The 19,457-nt window shown below is 42.0% G+C and overlaps 1 protein-coding gene across 3 annotated transcripts in view; it reads left to right on the plus strand.

The window, feature by feature from the left end:
* Positions 1-19,457, plus strand: part of ttc7a (tetratricopeptide repeat domain 7A) — a 60,169-nt gene that overhangs the window by 32,836 nt on the left and 7,876 nt on the right. For 2 of the 3 annotated variants that reach the window (XM_078272726.1, XM_078272728.1), the window contains 3 exons: positions 1,421-1,533; positions 2,471-2,605; positions 6,892-7,094. In XM_078272726.1, coding sequence (XP_078128852.1) covers positions 1,421-1,533; positions 2,471-2,605; positions 6,892-7,094 — 451 coding nt within the window. Of the gene's footprint in view, positions 1-1,420; positions 1,557-2,470; positions 2,606-6,891; positions 7,095-19,457 lie in introns of those variants that run through there. The other variant, XM_078272727.1, reaches the window with a different exon arrangement.

A 19,457-nucleotide genomic window follows, 5' to 3' on the forward strand; every position in this document is an offset into this window, starting at 1 on the left:
GAGGCTTTTACAGCGTCCTGGAGGAATTTTGGCCCACTCATCTTTGCAGAATTGTCCTAATTCAGTTACATTAGAGGGTTTTCGAGCATGAACGGCCTTTTTAAGGTCATACCACAACATCTCAATAGGATTCAGGTCAGGACTTTGGCTAGGCCACTCCAAAGTCTTCATTTAGTTTTCTTAAGCCATTCGGTGGTGGACTTGCTGGTGTGTTTAGGATCATTGTCCTGCTGCAGAACCCAAGTTCGTTTCAGCTTGAGTACACGAACAGATGGTCGGACATTCTCCTTCAGGATCTCTTGGTAGACAGCAGAATTCATAGTTCCTTTTATCACGGCAAGTCTTCCAGGTCCTGAAGCAGCAAAACAGCCCCAGACCATCACACTACCACCACCATATTTTACAGTTGGTATAATGTTCTTTTTATGAAATGCAGTGTTCCTTCTACGCCAGATATACTTGGACACACACCTTCCAAAGAGTTCCACTTTTGTCTCATCGGTCCACAGAATGTTGTCCCAAAAGTCTTGGGGATCATCAAGATGTGTTCTGGAGAAATTGAGACAAGCTTTGATGTTCTTTTTGCTCAGCAGTGGTTTTCTCCTTGGAACTCTGCCATGCAGGCCATTTTTGCCCAGTCTTTTTCCTGATGGTGGAGGCATGAACGCTGACCTTAACTGAGGCAAGTGAGGCCTGCAGTTCTTGGACGTTGTTGTGGGGTCTTTTGTGACCTCTTGATGAGTCGTCGCTGCGCTCTTGGGGGTAATTTTGGGCGGCCGGCCACTCCTGGGAAGGTTCACCACTGTTCCATGTCTTCGCCATTTGTGGATAATGGCTCTCACTGTGGTTCGCTGGATTCCCAAAGCTTTGGAAATGGCTTTATAACCCTTTCCAGACTGATAGATCTCAATTACTTTCTTTCTCAATTGTTCCTGAATTTCTTTGGGTCTCGGCATGATGTGTAGCTTTTAAGGATCTTCTGGTGGACCTTACTGTGTCAAGCAGCTCCTATTTAAGTGATGCCTTGATTGTGAACAGGTGTGGCAATAATCAGGCCTGGGTGTGGCTAGAGAAATTGAACTCAGGTGTGGACAACCACAGTTATAGTATGTTTTAACAAGGGGGGGGCAATCACTTTTTTCACACAGGGCCATGATGGTTTGGATTTTTTTTCTCCTTTAATAATAAACACCTTCATTTACAAATTGCATTTTGTGTTTACTTGTGTTGTCCTTGACTTTTGTTTAAATTGGTTTGATGTTCAAACACTTAAGTGTGACAAACATGCAAAGGAACAGGAAATGAGGAAGGGGGCAAACACTTTTTTCACACCACTGTATATGCAGTGCATATACAGTATGTGCTTGTGAGTGTGTTTGTTCATTATGTCTGTACTGTACTGTGTACATGTGTGTTGCAGTGAGACAGATGACAACAGCAGTATACCGATGGCTGAGAGGGCAGAGGTCAGCTCTGGAGCCAGGAAACCATCCATCCACCTCACCCTGCCTGACTTCCAGGAGGCCTCCACAGGTCTGCTCTCTCACTGGTTAAAGGTGCTCTAAGTGATGTCACGCGTTTTCAACATTTTTTGTCACATACAGCAAACATCTCCTCACTATCTGCCTGTCCCTGAACACACTGTAAAAAAAAAATGCGGTCTCCGTAGACAGCCCAGGATCCACAAACGCCAACAAAAACAAACTGTGCCAACCTGCACCACCAAACATAACAAACCAGCGTTCCAGCCAATAACTGACAAGAAGGATTTGGGGGTGAGGGGGTTAGTGCGCGGAAGCACGGAAGGGACGGAGTGGGGACGGGATGAGGAGGAGGGAGGGGCGAGCTAGCCTTGTTTTGTTTGAAAAGACTTCGAACGTCAACAAGAAGTGCCGTCACCCAACATCGCTTAGAGCACCTTTAAAGTTTTTCTAATAGGAGACTGCCACTGTACATATTTGGATTGCAACATGCTGAATTGATTATTTTAAATTAAACATTGTTTATCTGGTATAAATACCAATGAGAAAGGCAAATGTGTAGGTCAGATCACATCCCCCCGGCATTTGACCTATTGTGGATTAAAACTATGTTTCCCTGAAACATTAAATATCAATGATGTGAGTCACCTCCACACCTGTGTTTCCAGCGGGCTCAGGGGTTCTGTTCACTTGCCATTCAGTCACAGGAAATCTATTGATGTTCTGGATATTAACAGAGAATGAATGATTGTTTTTCTCAGAATGGCTCTCTTCTGTCATATTTGAAGGGGTTTTAATTGACCATGAATGTACGTATTTGGGATATTTCCTTTTCCATGTGTTTGTCATTCAGTATCTGTAACCTATTAAAGTGGTAATTGTGTTAAAGTGTAGTCACTTTGCCAACCAGGGTTACTGTCGCTTAAAAAGGTACGATCATTTTCAGCCCTAACTGTTGGTATTTCTTATCCCTTTCCTTCCCTTCACAGGTTCACAGAGCCCTTCGTCAGTTGCAGTGTCTCGTCTGGAAGCGGCACTCTCTGAGGTGTCGGACCTCAGCTCCTCCCGTCGCCAAGGACCCACCTACATCTGGGCCACCCTGGAGCGCATTTGGCTGCAGGCTGGTATGACAACAGCACATACGTTTACAATTTAACAAACTTTGGGGTTGAAACTGCTTGGAAAATTTCATTTTCATGTTCCGTCCCTTAACAGGGGACCTCTTTTATACTCTTGTTTGGGTGCATGTCTAGCCTGGAAATCCAGACCCAAATCCAAAAGATTAAGGGTCTGGTAATGAGAAATGAAAATGGCCCAACTCGAGGGGCGGCACCAAGCATGCATTTGAAAATATCACTGCACGCAATTGGATAACACTACGACCAATCAACGGTGAGACCACCACCACCAGTGGGTTTTCGCTAAGCCCCATACGCTTAGCTACCAGCGGAGCTAACTGGGATTAAACTCTTGCCGTATCGGGTCGGCAAAACAGCAAAAACGTCCTTCTTGCAAAGGAACGATTCAAGCGCCGTCTTCTGTTCCTCTTTTAGATAAATAGCCAAGTCTAACTCGTTCATTGTAACAGCCAAACCCGTTTCAAACAACTGGTGTTCATCCGTAGCCATCTTGCAATGTATACTAATGACTTTGACGTTATCTGTTTAGCTCGCCTCTGGCCCGCCTATATCAGAAACACCGATGTGATTGGTGCAGCTCGGCTACAAGGGCATAGGTAATGAGCATCATTAATGAATGCCAGAGTGACTCGCTAAGCTAATTCAAATTGTGATCTCGCGAGAACTCTGGATTTCCAGGGTAGTGCAAGTCAGCCAATTGCCAAAAAGTTGACCATGAAGACAAATTTGTTTGTAAACTGGTGATCGACAGTGATCCGATTCCATGGGTTTGTGTTTCCCATTGTTATTAAGCTTTATGAATAATAATCCTATTGGCAAGTGAAAAATGGACAAGGTATTGATTTAAGGCAATCAAAGCTTTCCAGTTCTCCAAGACTAAGAGTCCACAGGCATACTAGTTAGGACGCAGTGACGCTTTGAGCTGAATGCTAATGTCCGCATGCTAACATGCTCACAGTTAAAATGTTAACATGACCATTTTTAGCAGCTATAATGTTAACCATGTTGATCCATATTAGTTTAGCGTGATAGCATGCAAACAAGTGCAGCTGAGGCTGATGGAATGACTTGCAGGTATTTGCTCAGAAACCAAAGTATTGAATTTTTTTTTCATTTTGAACTGATGATGGCGCTTAGTGAAAACTCAGGGGATCAACAAAGTAATCATGACAATTAGTTCAATAGTCAGAACAGTTCTCTTAAAACCACAAATGTCAACCTCATGGTGGCTCTAGAGGAAAAGTAAGGGCATTTCCAAAGTCATTAGGATATATCTTCTGGGAACCATGAATGCCGAAAAAGTCGCTGCAGAGATATTGGACTCGATAAATGAAAACATTGACCAAGTGATGGCGCTAGAAGAATACTCAGGGGGGACTGTGAATGTGTAACCAAGATGTCATAGGTGTCAGTCTTGGCTAAAGTAGTGGACAGATTGATTGACTGACAGGCAGACATTGCCATCCCCAAATGCTTAAAACAATCCAATTTTGGGGTCCATGTGCCGGATTGACATTTTAGTTAGTTAGTTCATACTGGTCTTGATTGCTTTTCTTCCTATTTGACAAATAGTAAAGCTGTGACTTCATCTCGTCAACTAAAGAGGAAACGTGGTGTACCTCATGGATCAATTCTGGGGTTTGATACGATGACGCATTATGCAAAATACAATTTTGTCTGTTTACACATCACATGTTTCATGGGTCTGATTGGTTGTAGGTCTATCCAATTGCATCCAGAGGCATTTTTGTCTACGGCTGTTTGTAACGCCCCCCGGAAATCAAAAATGAACTGAGAGGTTCCAGACTAACTCGCATCTGCAATTTGGTCTGGCAATCTCTATTGCTTCAGTAGGGATGGAAACCTCGACCCTCCATGTTAGGAACAACCTCATTAATCAAATCCAGATCAAACTAGAATACAAATTAGAATATCTGATAGCTTTTGAATAAGAATCTTCTCCACACACTGAATGTGCTGTGCAGATGCTGCTGTTAAGCTGTGCAGCCTGACTGTCTTAACGCAGCTTACTAACCTGCTTACAAGCTCAGTTGAATTTCAATCCCTCTGGGGAGTGAGATATTGTTTATTCACTTGATACAACATGAGCACACATTTTTTTCAGGTTTTGATCACTGCAATCACAGAAATTCACTTTGGGTCACCTATAGGCTGGAAAACCCTGTGTAATGACATGAGGGATGTAGATATATGACAATACAATTTCCGCCGGAGATTATATGTTTGTAAGCTTGTTACTGTGTAAAACAACATAATTTAACGTGATTACTGCAGCCATTTTCTGCCTTTACAAATAGCCATATACATGGACATTTTTAAAACAATTTAGTGGGTAGAACTATTTCAGTCTTGTTAAAGACTGCATACCTTATGTAGGAGTGTGTGCTGTTCCTGCATACATGTGGCCACTGTTCTATTAAGGGCAGAATGGCAGTGATGCATACTGCTATTACTTCCACCCCTTCAGCCTCAGTCTGCTTGCTGAAGTTTACAAGATCATTAGCAGGAAGTGAAGGGAGAGGAGTACAGAGATGCTCCACACAAACAGCACTCCATCCACTCAGCTGTAGTGGATGAGGCATGAGAACGGGAACAGGAATCCATACAGTACAGCAACCGAGTGAAGGCAGTGATGCAACCAGTGCATACCAGTGTACTACAGTACAGGATGGGATGGGTGGATGGGCCGTGGGGTCACGTCCCCTGTGGCTTACTGTAATCCGAAGGTTATTTTCTATGTCCAACCTTTGACCTCTGCTATTCCTCTGCTGAGAACAGGCAAAATAGAATCTGCTCGTTGCTGATTTCTCAACTCACAACTCAAATATGTGTGTGTGTGTGTGTGTGTGTGTGTGTGTGTGTGTGTGTTTGTGTCTGTGTGTTTGTGTGTGTGAGACCAAGGGTGTGTCCCAGCATTCCTCTTTTCATCGGTCACTTCCTCTCTCAATCTCACATCCTCATCGGCTCACAGTGGAAAAAAACACACACAGGGCTCTTTAAAATGGATATATAACCTTACAAACACACACACAAACACACACACGCACATACCTGCAAACATATAAATGGACTGTATACATGCATGCACTGATAAAATAAATATTTTTTCTGAGAGCTCAGGTGAGGAGCAGGAAAAAGGCCTTACATAACCAGAGAGCATTCACTGAATCCTTTTTTCCCCGAAGTGCAGCTATGAAAAGGAACCCCGCGGCTGGGAAATGACTCTTTTTCATCTTGCAGAGCTAGCATGCATGCACTAAGTATTTCCCATCTGTGCATCTATGAGACACAGGTAAACAAACAAAACATCAGCTAGCAAACACACACATGGCTTCACACAGCGCTCAGGAGCAGACGGCGTGTGTACAATATATTTGCACACAGTTCAATCTCTCTCTCTGTAACACACACACACACAGTGCTGTCAGTGTTTAGAGCTGAAGAGTTTCTTTCTCAGGGTTTCTCTGGGGGTTGTCCCAGCGTCCACTCATGTGAATGATTGACATCTCCCTGTGTCAGCATCCCATCCAGATATTGGTCTTCTCCAGTCCCAGGGGCGGGTCCTTTGGTCAGCTCTGTGTACAAGTCTTATTGGACAATGACGTGCTTGTAGGCGTGATTTTGTGTGTGTGTGTCTGGGGTTTGTCCTCATCTTCCCAGCAGCAGCAAAGAAAGGAGGCAGGCAGCCTTAGTATGCGATGGCCATATTTAGGCAAGACTTTCATGACTTCCCAGGCACTTCATTGCTCCCACTCCACTCTCTCTTTCACACTGTCTGTGTGTGTGTGTGCGTGTGCGTGTGCGTGCGTGCTGGTGTGCGTGCGTGTGGGTTGGAGGGGTTCATCCAAGTATAGTGTTTTGTGTTATTATTTGAGCGCTGCACAGTTTACATTTTAACATAATTCTGCTGAACTCACAGTTAAGTCATCTTGTTATTCTCACGTTGCCGATTAATACATTTCTCTCCTTTCTCTCTCTCCCTGTTATACTTTCTTCATCTGTCCTTCATCTCTCATTTTATTTTTATTTTCCTTCCTTTAACTTCCTTTCTTTGCTCTCTGCCCCTTATCATCCTTGTTCCCTTTGCTCCATCCTCCCTGCATCACTGTCTATTCCTTTCTCCCTCCTGTACCTCCCCTTTCTTTTCCTTCTATCTTTTATCACCTTTTTCTCCTTACCTCCCATCCCCTCCTCCCTCTCACCATTCGTACCATTCTTCCTCCCTCCTCTTTCTCCATCTCCTCCTTCAGGGGAGTTGTTCATGGCGGATGGTCGGCTAAAGGAGGCCCAGTTCTGCATAGCCGAGGCCAGCGCGCTCTTCCCAAACTCGTACTCAGTGCTGCTGCAGCGGGGCCACCTGGCTGAGCTCAGGGGCCAACTGGACGAAGCCAAAAACCTGTATGACGAGGCCCTGGCCATCCATCCCACGGGAGAGCGCATACTTGTGCACATGGTGAGAGGCAGTGAAAGCTTTAGAGGCTCCTAAATTAGAATTAATCTAGCATTATGCTCAGTGGTCAGTATGCTCACAGACACACACACATCATGCATGGATACACTAATACATTTTAATTCCTGTACTTGAATCTTATTAAATTACCATTAATGTAAGATGCAGGCCGAACATGTGCATACACACAACACAACCTAGCATATGACTGCATGCATACACACATCCATGCACACATTTTAAATGCTTTACTTGAGTTCACTCAGTTACATTGCACTGCATGTGACGCAGGGATGTAGGAATGCAAACAAATGTAAATGTTTTTTCTAGTGCTGTCAGTTTATTAACGGCGTTAACGCAAACCCATTTTAACGGCGTCAATTTTTTTATCGCGAGATTAACGTTCTTTTTGGCATAGCAAACTTTATAGTTTTTTTCACATGCTGTTGCAACAGCTAGTAACGTTAGAAAAACTACAACACCACACCGGATATAGCTAGACCGGAAACAAAACAACAGGCACGCCGCACACACTTGTTTGGGCTTGCGAGCCGGCCAAAGAGTAGTAGGCTAACGTTACATTTTGAGTGGATGGCGAACGCGAGACGCCGAAATGGATGCCAATAAGATTCTGAATGGAAAGTTTACTTTTAAAAAGTTGCCAAATGGTTCCATTGACAAGACCAAAGTGATTGTGAGTGTGTTTTGTCGTTGTGAACTGAGCTAACATCGCAGCACGTCCAGTCTGAGATACCACTTGATGGCCAAGCACACAGCTGATGCCAATTCTCCGCCCCCTGTCAAAGCCAGGCGACAAAAGCACAAAGCAAGCCGATCCACTTTTCCATGTTGATAAGAACATTAAAATGAGAAAAAATAATTGGACAAAAAGAAATCTAGGGACATTTAGAATAGATAAAAATGTGCGATTAATTCCGAGTAATTGTTAACTATGAGTTAAATCTACTAAATCAAATTAGAATTTAGACAAGACTAAATTCTGTCAGCTCTCTGTAACTGTACACCCCCCCCCCCCCCAAAAAAAAAACAAAAACAGTTGTTGCTTCCAGTTTTGAATGAAGATGTTGAAAATGAATGTAATATATAGTTAGAGAGACAGTTTAATCTAAGTTTAATTGCTGCAGCATTGATTTATCATGGCATGTTGAATAAATAAGTAATCAATATCTCATTAGGCTAAATCAGAGCAGAACAGATCCCTCCTTTTTTAAAGGCTGTGCACTAGGTTAGCCACATATAGCCTACTCAACTACACTGTATGTAGCTCTAAGCGTTCACCCATTTTGAAAAGACAACATTGTTAGCTGATGCCATTAGTGTTTTTGTTGTGTAATTCAACAGAAATGATGCGGCTACGTGGCTAATAGCTGCTAATATTAGCCTGCTGCATGGCAGAAGCAATGGCAGCTGCTCATAATCATTAGGCTACTCTTTTGGAACCGAAGAAACTTCCTCTGTTGTTTGAAAAGGCTATAGAGTATGTTAGCCTCTTAGTTTCAACTATACTGTGTACTGATGTAGTAGTTCCTTTCTGAAAAGAAAGAAAGGTTAGCTGATAAAATGTGTGTCTTTCTTACGCAATTCAGCAGAAATGATTAGGCTAGCTTGCTATTAGCTGCTATTAGCTCTCAAGTTTGCAGTAGCGATGACAGCTGCTCATAATCATTACTCTTTTTTCCCCTGTGCTGTTCTGTGTCTGTGTCAGTGTTGAAGTTATTGTAGTCTTAATTATCATGTTATGACTCAGTCACATTCTGAGATGTGTTTCGTTGTTGTGGGCAAACTTCAAATTTCAGAAAATACAAACAAACAAACCTTGGTCCATGACCAGCAAATGACAAATACTGCTCAAAGACTCGTCTTCTCTCTCTCTTTCTATCACTCCCCCACATTTCTTTCATCCGAGCATATCCTTTCGCTTTCTCTCTCTCTCTCTCTCTCTCTCTCTCTCTCTCTCTTTCTTCCGCAGTAGAAAGATCCTCTCTCGCCCACTTCCACCCACTCCCTCGCTCAATCTCTTTTACAGTCTGTCTTCCAGATAATCCACTGGATTAGCCACAGCTGCTTTGACTTTTGAACTTTCTCTGTTGTCATGGTGAAGGTACCAGAGGGGGATATTCCTAAATCCAACCCTGCCCGACACATGCTCACACCTACATAGAGTACACACCCAATGTCTGTGGTCTCCATAGTGACTATAGATTAGGGCTGTAACGATATGCGATATGAAACCGAAAGCGCGTGAGAACGTAGAATCGCGACACACCCCTTCCAACTCCCAGAGTTATCCTTCCCGTTCAGATCACAAGATCACATCGCAAGTTGCGTTTTAAGCTCCTCTTTTTCTGCTTGTGGAGAGCTATGTGACACATGAAACTATATTGATGAGGACCGGCGAGTTAAATCGGCCATCCGAGAGTAGGCCCATACCAGGCAGACACACAACTGACAACCTGCAGGTGGAAGTGGTGGAGACAGACATACACGCCGCGGGCCGCTGTGGACTTGTGTCAGTCCCGCAAGTGGTTTCAGGAAAGTGGCTGCACGTTTCTGACAATGCACAAAACATCAACACCGGTACAAGCCTACAGCTGTCCGCAGACACGGAGTGCGGAAAGTGTGTGAAAGCCTCCCGGACGGGTGAACTGAGACTCTGTTTCCTGCTTGTCGGTCAATGGTTAAAGATCGGTTAACATTTCATTTCATTGTGCTTTCTTTTGGAATCTGGCTGCCAAAAATCGCACCTTACTAGCTAATTAATTAGCCTGAGTTAAACGCTAGCTATCAGTAAACAGAAGGTAGTGGCAGGTGTCTGGTGTGTGCGTCATTGTTTATGCGTTTGTGTGTCGCCCCCCCACACACACACATTTGGCGAGTGTTAATTTCGGACCCTGCACAGTACTGTGAAACAGTTCATTTACTTTGTAAATGTCAGAGAACTTGACTGAAGAAGAATTTTCAACATGCTCGAATCATCTCCACAATGGAGTTTAGTTCTGTTTGTTTTTCAACAATATTTTGTTAGAAAGAAAACAGAAGTGGTATAGCTTTTATTTTACTTAGGTGTATTGTTAATAATTTGCATAGTTAATATTGTTCTTTGGTGTTCAGTTTATACAGGTTTTTCATGTGTTATTTAATAGAAATATCTTTTTTTCTCAACATCTCTCTTTTTTTCTCTCCTCTTTTGTGGGTTTGGTGTATCGTTACAGCCCTACTATAGATGTGCTGGTTGATATCTCTGACATAAGTACTGGACACCTTGTGACCACATAAGGCTAATGATTTGGCTCCTTGTGTGTGTGTGCGTGTGTGTGTGCGTGTGTGTGTGTGTGTGCGTGTGTGTGTGTGTGTGTGTGTGTGTGTGTGTAAAATTGCAGTCCCATTGGGGTAGACAGAGGTACACATCTCTTCCATATTTGGCCTGTGGGAGAACCAATCCCAGGGGTGGAAGATTTGAAACAAAGCCAGCTGGCAGTGTCTACTTTGGGTCTCTTACAGGGCAGATGTGTTCTCAGTGTGAAAGTGTGAGTGTGCATGTGCATGTGTTTTTGCCTTCCTCCATGGATTTGGCGCACATGTGGACTATTTGGACCATTTTTGTATGCTTGTACTTGGATTAAAGCACATGTAGTAGGCACTAATAGACCCAAATACAAAAGACTCTGCTATCTAGATGTTGTGGCTATTAGACATGCTAATGGAGCAGTGTGGTAAATACTTGCATCTTTGCATTGGGATGGAGCCTATGTGGGACAGTGTGTGGGGCATTTGGAGCGCGATCTATATTTCTGGCTTGCATTAGCCTGCCAGAATACAACCTACAGTCGCTGCTACTCTGTGGCTCTGGATTCAGGCATTTCATTTTATACTGTATCTGCTGTGGACACTTTGTGTGCCGGTGGCCCATTTATTATGCTCTGCCTTAAGGGGAATACTGATGGTATTCTTAGTTGATGTTCTTACACTTGAGCTATTATTCTGCAAAAGTACATACTGTACTTTCCTTGAATGTCCTTAAGATCTTTTTTTGAAGGCTACACATAAAAGAAGATGTAATCCTACTGTGGCTTCACAATGACATCCTGGAATATTTTCTTATGGACACATAGTATGAGACAGTATTACTAATGTGAAGCCTCTAGAGCTTTAGATAATGACATTTTATATAGATTATATTTTGGGTATTTTGCCTTTATTGGACAGTTATAGTGTAGATATAAACAGGAAATAGAAGGAGAGAAAAAGAGTCAAGGTCTCTGAATTAAATTGATGACATTGTGTATTTAGAATGTGTCTTAACCACTACGGCCACTGACATTTTTACAGGAATCTGAATGCAACAATTATTATTATTATTATTATTATTTTTTTTATTACAATGTCAACTCTTTTTTAAAGCCATTGTGAAGACATTACATGTCCATGAAACACAACACTATTTTAATGCTGTCTCTACAATAGATGGGAAACATGCTTATTAGCTCACTTTCTTAAGAGTTGGATGAAAAGATCCTTACCACTCATGTCTGTAAACTAGAGCCGGGAGACGATTAGCTTAGCATAGCATAAAGACTGGAAGTATTGGGAAACAGCTGGTCTGGCAATTTGTTGTTTTACTGCAACATATTCACATCAACGAGTTTGTATGATATCTTACGAAATTATGGCAACCGGTCACCGTTAGTGGTTGTTTCAAAGCTGACTGTGAAACGACCACCAGTCACCCTGATGGGACGCTTGTAACAGCAGTCAGGACACTTAAGTTTAGCCACCAAAACGACTTTGTGGTTACAGTTAAAACACAGGCCCCCCACTAAGTAGTACTTCCCGGACACGAACACCGCAGGTGAAAGTCCTATGTTTTAGGACCCATTCATTTTTTGAGGTCTACAGTAAGACAGCGTTGCATAGCCTCACCCAAGCCAACCAGAGTGGAGTAAAGTCATAATTTTCTCCACTGTAGCCACAGCAGATGAGGAAAGGGAAACGTGAGTAAGGGAAAACTATAACTATAGGCTCAGCAGGCCCTGCAGTGTGGTTCATAATAACACACCAGCACCATCTTCCCTTATTCACCGCACACCACTTTACTCACTTTACCTCTACATATTAGCTTTAACTGTGTCCACACGGTTTTGTGTGGGTGTGTGTGTGTGTGTGTGTGTGTGTGTGTGTGTGTGTGTGTGTGTGTGTGTGTGTGTGTGTGTGTGTGTGTGTGTGTGTGTGCGAAAGAGAGAGAGAAATGCAGTGATCAGACAGTGACTCACGGCTCTGCTGTCAGCTGCTGGTTTCAGAGTATTTTTGGATGGATGAGGGTGTGGTAGTGAGGGAAACCAGTATAGGACTTTGGCATGCTGTGTGCGTGTGCGTGCGTGTGGTTAGCAGTCCACAGGGTAAATCTAAGTGTCTATTTTGTTCATCTATCACACTATTAGCAATGTCAGCTTTTACATATTTGTCTGTCTGTGCTGTTAACCTCATTATGGTAAGCGTTTGGTTGACGTGTGTGTATGTGTGGCATGTGGTGCACATGTGTGTTCTGGTGGGTAGCTGATCCTGAAACACGGCCCAGCCTTGCTTCCGGCGATGGCATGAAATGAATCTGACCCACTCCCAACATCCTCCACATCTCATCCCTCCTGTTCTGTAGCGGAGCCTGCTCTGAGTCAGCCCCACACATATACACACACACACGGATAACACACACTTTACTTTTCCTCCTCTCCGACAGAAGCATATTCATACACTGCTTCACATATGGATGTATACTCTCAAGGACGAGGACTTGTGCTCATTAAATTAATCGCGTTCTAATTATCAAATGCCCCCCCTCTCTCTCTCTCTCTCTCTCCCTCTCTCTCTCTCTCTCTCTCTCTCTCTCTCTCTCTCCCCTCTGTGTGTATGGGGGTGGTTGTCAGCTGATTGGATAATGCAAATACATTATTTATAACACTTTGCACGTTCTCCCTGCTTTATTGGATTGCCTAGCAACCAGGGAAATATATTCTATTGAGCAAGACCTCTGATAACCACGGCGACGGAGAGAGAGGAAGAGAGAGAGAGAGAGAGAGAGTGTGAGAGAGAGAGAGAGGAAGAAAAAAATTGGCATAGGGGGGCGCAAACAGAGAGACGATTGGGAGTTGGCTGGTACCTCCGTTGCTATGTATGGCTCATCTGGGCTCACTTTTTTTTTTTCCGTTTTCTTTGACACCTCTATCTTTTTTTTTCTCTCCATCCCCCTCTCTCTTTCTATTCATTGGTCCCAGTTTAGCTCTTTCTCGCTCACTCACACTCTCTGCCTTGTTTCTTCCATTTCCTTTCCTCTGTGGCTCCTCTATCACCTCTTTCTTTCATTCCGTCTTCCTTTTCCTTCCTGTTGCTATATTCCCGTGTTAGCGTATACATGCAAATTATGTGTGTGCCATGTTGACTTTTATACTGTTATATATGTTATTTATCTGCTCTTATCTGTAGAGAGGTAAGAATGAACTTTGCAATGCAGGAATTTATTCTAGACGCACTGTATATGCTATTTCTTTTCTCCTCACATCTTCACACACACATACAGGTTCAGGTTCAGGTTACTTTATTGGTACCCGTAGGTAAACTAGGTTTACAGTCTAATAGGCAGGACATCCTTAAAACTTTGTAGACCACCACATTACACGCAACACACAAACAATTAAAACATATAAAACAGACAGTATAACGTGGATAAAAAACAGTACCGCATTGACTTGTGCAGTTATATGCGGTAATTCTATAGATAGTACATGACCAAAGTGCTTGTGCGTTGTGTGCAGTAATTCTACAGTTTGTTTAACAGAGTGATTGCTGCTGGGACAAAACTGTTTTTAAATCTTGTAGTTCTACAACCAGGGACTCTTAGCCTTCGTCCAGAGGGGAGATACTGGAATTCCCTATTCAAAGGGTGTAGGCTATCTTCTAAGATGGCCATAGCTATCCGCTGTAGTTGTTTAACAGACAGGGATGTGTGGTGCAGCTGGGATTCACCAGTCAGCTTACTTGACCATCTTACAGTTTGATTTAGGCGATTCTTGAGACACACCCAAACCATGACACTAAGGAGAAAGATACGATAGATTCAATAAAGGCACGATAAAATAATGTCATCATGGTCTTCTCTATATACACCACAGGAATAGGTACATATACATATACACAGACTATTTACCATGCAAGGTCAGCATAGTCAATATCATATAATTCTGATAAAAACGAAACATACTGTACACAGTTGGCTCAGTGAAAGTGTTTTACCTTCTTACTATATATCTCACTATGATATGTGGGTCAGTCAGTACACACTCATGCTGTGCAGTCAAATGTTGTACTAACCCAGTGGACTTTATTTTGAATTCTAGTGGAAGTCCTAAATGTTTCCAAAGATACCAAATATGTCAGGTTTAATTTTACGTAAACCTCAAAAGTAACCACAATATTCCCAATAAACATGGAGTCAGGGGTTTGACTACTTCCCTCAGTATAAACATCGTGTAGCGTCAATAAAGAGTTGGAACAAGCTAAAACTGAATATATATGATACTGTCACACAGATGGAATACAATCATAATTTTTTTCCAATACTATATTATGAAATTGTTTGACATTTGGGAGAGATTAATACCACTCTCGTGTGTACGCTGAATATAACGCTACAGCAGGAAGACAGTTAAGTTAGGTTAGCTTAGCTTAGCGTGGTGCAGCTAGCAGTGAGGTTTCAAGCCGGCGCTTAAGAATTGGCTCAGAGGATATTCACAGTAGGATACGTCTGATAATAAGGTGTGTTTTCTTTATTTGATTTTTCTGGTTCTGTATCGATGTACAGTGAATACAGTGAGTGACTTGCTGACAGCGTAGGCACTGGTGATGATTGTATTGCATTGTGTGCACTGTTGTTGTTGTTGTTGTTGTTTTTGTGTCATTCTTGCCATGTCAGACATGCCGTCTTGACCCCTCACTCTTACACCCCCCTTCCCCAAAGGGAGCCATGATGGAAATAAGCTTCAGGGTTTCATTGTGCTATCCTGACTTTCCTTTTATGTAAGCACTCACTGCCATTGCTGAGCTGGTGTTTTTTGAAAAGGAATTGTCTAATAAAATCAATAAATGAATCAATCAGCCTGGCTCTGTCCCACTCAATATGCCTACCAGCTCTAAAGATCTCTACTTAACATATTGTATCTTGTGCTGGACCAGCTGTTTCCCTGCTCCCAGTCTTTATGCTAGGCTAAGCTACTCAGATGCTGAGTAATAGCTTTAATCTGTACTGAAAAATATGACAGATATGACTCCTTTATACATCAGTCTATGCTGATGTTGCTAAATCACATTCAGTGTGCTGCCCATTAAGATCTGGATCCGAGGATATCGTGAAACATGTTTCTTTGTCATGGCTGTTGATGTGTTTTCATCTTTTGTACTATATGTGTGATTGTTGCTAACTGTGTGTGTTCTTTTCTTTTCGTATTGTATCGATCTTCCCATCTAACTTTAACCCTTGTGTTGTCTTCCATTCAGTCATGCACTTGTCTTTTTTTTAAATGTTTTTGGCGCTTTTTTTGATGTTTGACCACAAACACCAATTTATTACAAGTAGTTTTACACTTATTCTTGAAATTCATCATCAATAAACTTCATTTATAGGAAATTCTACCTAATCCTTAAGTTAAAAAGCAGAAATTACAAATTATTCAGACTAATATTAAAGGAGAGGTTAAGTGTCAACGTTGAGTGAGGGTACTGTGTCCAAACATTTAAATTTATTTTTCAAATGCTAAAAAATTTAATAAAACACCAAAAATTCTATGAAAATAGAGATCCGATCTTTTGTTGTACTTGCCGAAGCAAGTTGTATGGAATCATCCATGTTATTTTGGGGTAATTAAAATGAGGTAGTTAAAAAGAAACCCATATTTCTGATTTTGAAAAAGGGTCAAATTTGAACAGAAGACAACACACAAGGGTTGAAAACAACAGGACTTAGCATAGGCTACTTTCTTAAATGTCAAGCCATTACTTTAAGGGATAATAAAAGAGGGAAACTGTATTTTAAGGAGTGGGTAAGTAGACAGTCCAAGCCAACATGGCCGAGGTAAATACAGCAGCCTTGGTTCACCTGTCCCAGCCAGCTCAGACTCAGCTCAGACACCACAGATTGGAGATTAAAGGTTCAGGTAAAGGCACTCTTATGGCGCTTACCCACTGCTAGTACCAGCTCTACTCTACTCTACTCGGCTCGACTCGACTCGGCCGCAGTGCCCCGTCCTCCATTTTCCATTGCAGATTTAGCACCGCCTCATGCCTGAGGCGAGCGTGGTTGGACGTCATAGCGACACCGCAGGAAACTGCTGTGACCTAACGTGACACACAGAAGAAAAAAAGAAGCTGGAGGCAGCAAAAAAACCCACCGCTGGCTAAACTATTTAAAAATAGCAGGTTTTTTCAGGACACCCCCCGTCTGTCGCTAGCAATGATGACGCAGTGATTAGTGACTATTCTCTCTGACCAATCAGTAGTCTGCAGGTTTTCACGTCACCTTTTGGTATCGTCTTAGCTCGCTTGGAACCTGGACGGAGGTGATACTAAAAACACCTGGTACCTGTTGGCAGGTACCAGGGGATTTTTTTCGTAATGGAAAACCAAAAAAGGCGAGTAGAGTCGAGGCGAGTCGAGCAGGTATGTAATGGAAAAACGCCATTACTCTTTTAATAGCAGGGCATTAGGCCACTGGGTTACACTGTGTGTTTGTGTGTAGATGTTGGCCTACAAGGGTTAAACAGACGGCATTTTGGATATGCCCTATTGCTTCCATATTGCATAATTATGAACATTATGGACCTGAACCATGTCATGCACACAACTTACAATCTTTAGACTAGAACTACTGTACATTAGAATTTCTAACTTGGTAGCTCAAATGAATTATTTATAACTTTATTCTTATTTTCCATTTTGTCTGGTCATACAGCTCTTCAGCTCTCTAGGCAGCATGGCTGACAACAGCAGTCTAAATTTAGAGTTCAGCTGTCTCTGCGCTGTCTAGAAGACATTCATTTCTGGGAACTAATCCATATGACTATTTTGTCACTGATTGATTTTGTGTTTGTATGTATCTAGCTAACCAGCAGTCTAGTCAATATCTGCTTAGTTCCCTTTGCATCAACATCCAATCACACATTTGTTTAAAGCCTATACTGTAGCTTTTAATTAGTGTGTGGCTTTATACATTAGCTGGATTTGCTTCCTAGTATTTATATGCAAACTATGACATAATAAAAAGTAGTGCTGCTCTATATGAGGAAAATATGCGATAATGTTGTTGAATATTACAATAAAGATATTACTTGCGATACATAAATAGATATTGAAGATTATTTTTTGGGCATTTCCGCCTTCAATCACTGGGACAGCCCAGACACGAAAGGGGAGAGAGAGGGGGAAGACGTGCAGGAAACCGCTGCAGGTCGGACCCGAACCCTGGGCCTCTGCGTCATATGGGCGCGCGCTCCACCAACGGAGCCAACCGGGCGCCCAATAAATATATGTTAAGGTGAACTCAGTTCTGCTGCTTTCAGTATTTTGCTAAAATACAATATGCTTGTTGAATTTAAAACAAATGAAAGGAAATCGTTTCCAACGTTCTTTTATTGAACAAATTGAATATAAAAGGCACCACTAAAAAAAAAAAGAATGACCATTACATTTTTACTGTTTCCTACTGATATTTTCTTTGAACTAACATAGAAAAATCGGTGTGTCTTTCGCGAAATGTATATTGCATCAGTTGATATTGCAATGACGATAAAAAAACTAGATATTGTGCAGCCCTAATAAAAAGTTCTTATGCTCGCTTGAAGCTGAAAAGGTTTTTGGTAATAAAGAAGTTATCCAATAAATATTATTCCCATAATAATAAATACATCTTTGTGGTGCTTAGATGTAGATGGTACGTAAACATATTACAAAGTTCTCTTTTTGTCTCTGCACAGTGTGAAATATGAATAATATCAGCTGACACAGAAGAACAAAAACTCATTTCCCCAATGCTAATCAATTCCATAATCAAATCTCTGTTGGGTGTGTTTATTTGTGACATCCAGGAAGCTTTTCTCAGTCTCTTCAATCCAGCTGATGGAAATACGCTTGATTAAACGTTGTGTATTGTTTGCAGCATTTCAAAAGTTTTCTTAAATTTAACTTGAAAGATGGATGAGAACACCACTGCCCACTCACTCAGTTTGGCTCAGTTCAGTTGTGCTTTAATGGCACGAATAGAAACAAACCTGGGCTGCCAAGCACCATGGGATCAGCTGAGGTAAAACTGGAGACAGATGGCTGGGAGTAATTAAAGCAAAACCGATACCAGTTTTATCAGTGTAATGCCAGAAACACTCGGTAGCAAATGTTCCTGAGCACACATTTGTTCACTCACTTCCTTTCTGCTCACTCTCCTTCTCCCTCAGACATTTCGTTCCTTATTGTGTCATTCGTACTAATTTTCACTTCTCATACCAGTCTTTCTCATACCCTTTTGTCTTAAACTTAAAGGAATAGTTCGACATTCTGGCAAATACACGTTTCACCTCCTCAGCATCCATTTTCGCTCTAATCGAAACGCATCACCTGACCACTCATTTACCGCGCAACCCGGAGCACAAGCCCAGCCCGAGCCCGTGTAAAATGATAGAAATTAAGATGGAACCCGACGGAACTCGTGAATTGTGGACTTCAGGAAGTCTAAAGCTGGCACACACACCCCCATTCTCATCAACGGGACTGAGGTGAAGCGTGTCACCCTACTGAACTCTTGCTCTGCATCCCGGTGACAATTAACCTACTAAGCCCCCTCCCCCCGGACAATGTGCACTACCCTACCCCACCCATACCGTTCTATTTATTTATTTACAAATGTATGTACTGTAATTACACCTATACATAGCCATATTCTGCTGCTCTTCATACTATTCATCCTGCACATACACTTATTCTTACTACTCTTATAATGTTACCACACTGCACATAGCTGTACATACTGTACATATCTGTCTATACGGTTTATCAGAATATCCGTATTTATTCTGTTTTTCTTATTATATATTCTGCTAATACACTGCATATATCTATATTATTTTTACTACTAGTATAATGTCACTGCTACTACATTGCACATATCTCTACATGTTGTTCATACACTGTTCATATTACATAGCCATATTTATTCTGCTCTTATAACACTGCAATATATTTCTTGTCCTGCCTATGAACCACCTGTCTATACTTTGTATATCACATTGCACTTTTTATGCTCTTTTGCACTTC

This window comes from Sander vitreus, chromosome 17, assembly GCF_031162955.1.
Source record: "Sander vitreus isolate 19-12246 chromosome 17, sanVit1, whole genome shotgun sequence".
In the NCBI taxonomy this organism is placed as follows: domain Eukaryota; kingdom Metazoa; phylum Chordata; class Actinopteri; order Perciformes; family Percidae; genus Sander; species Sander vitreus.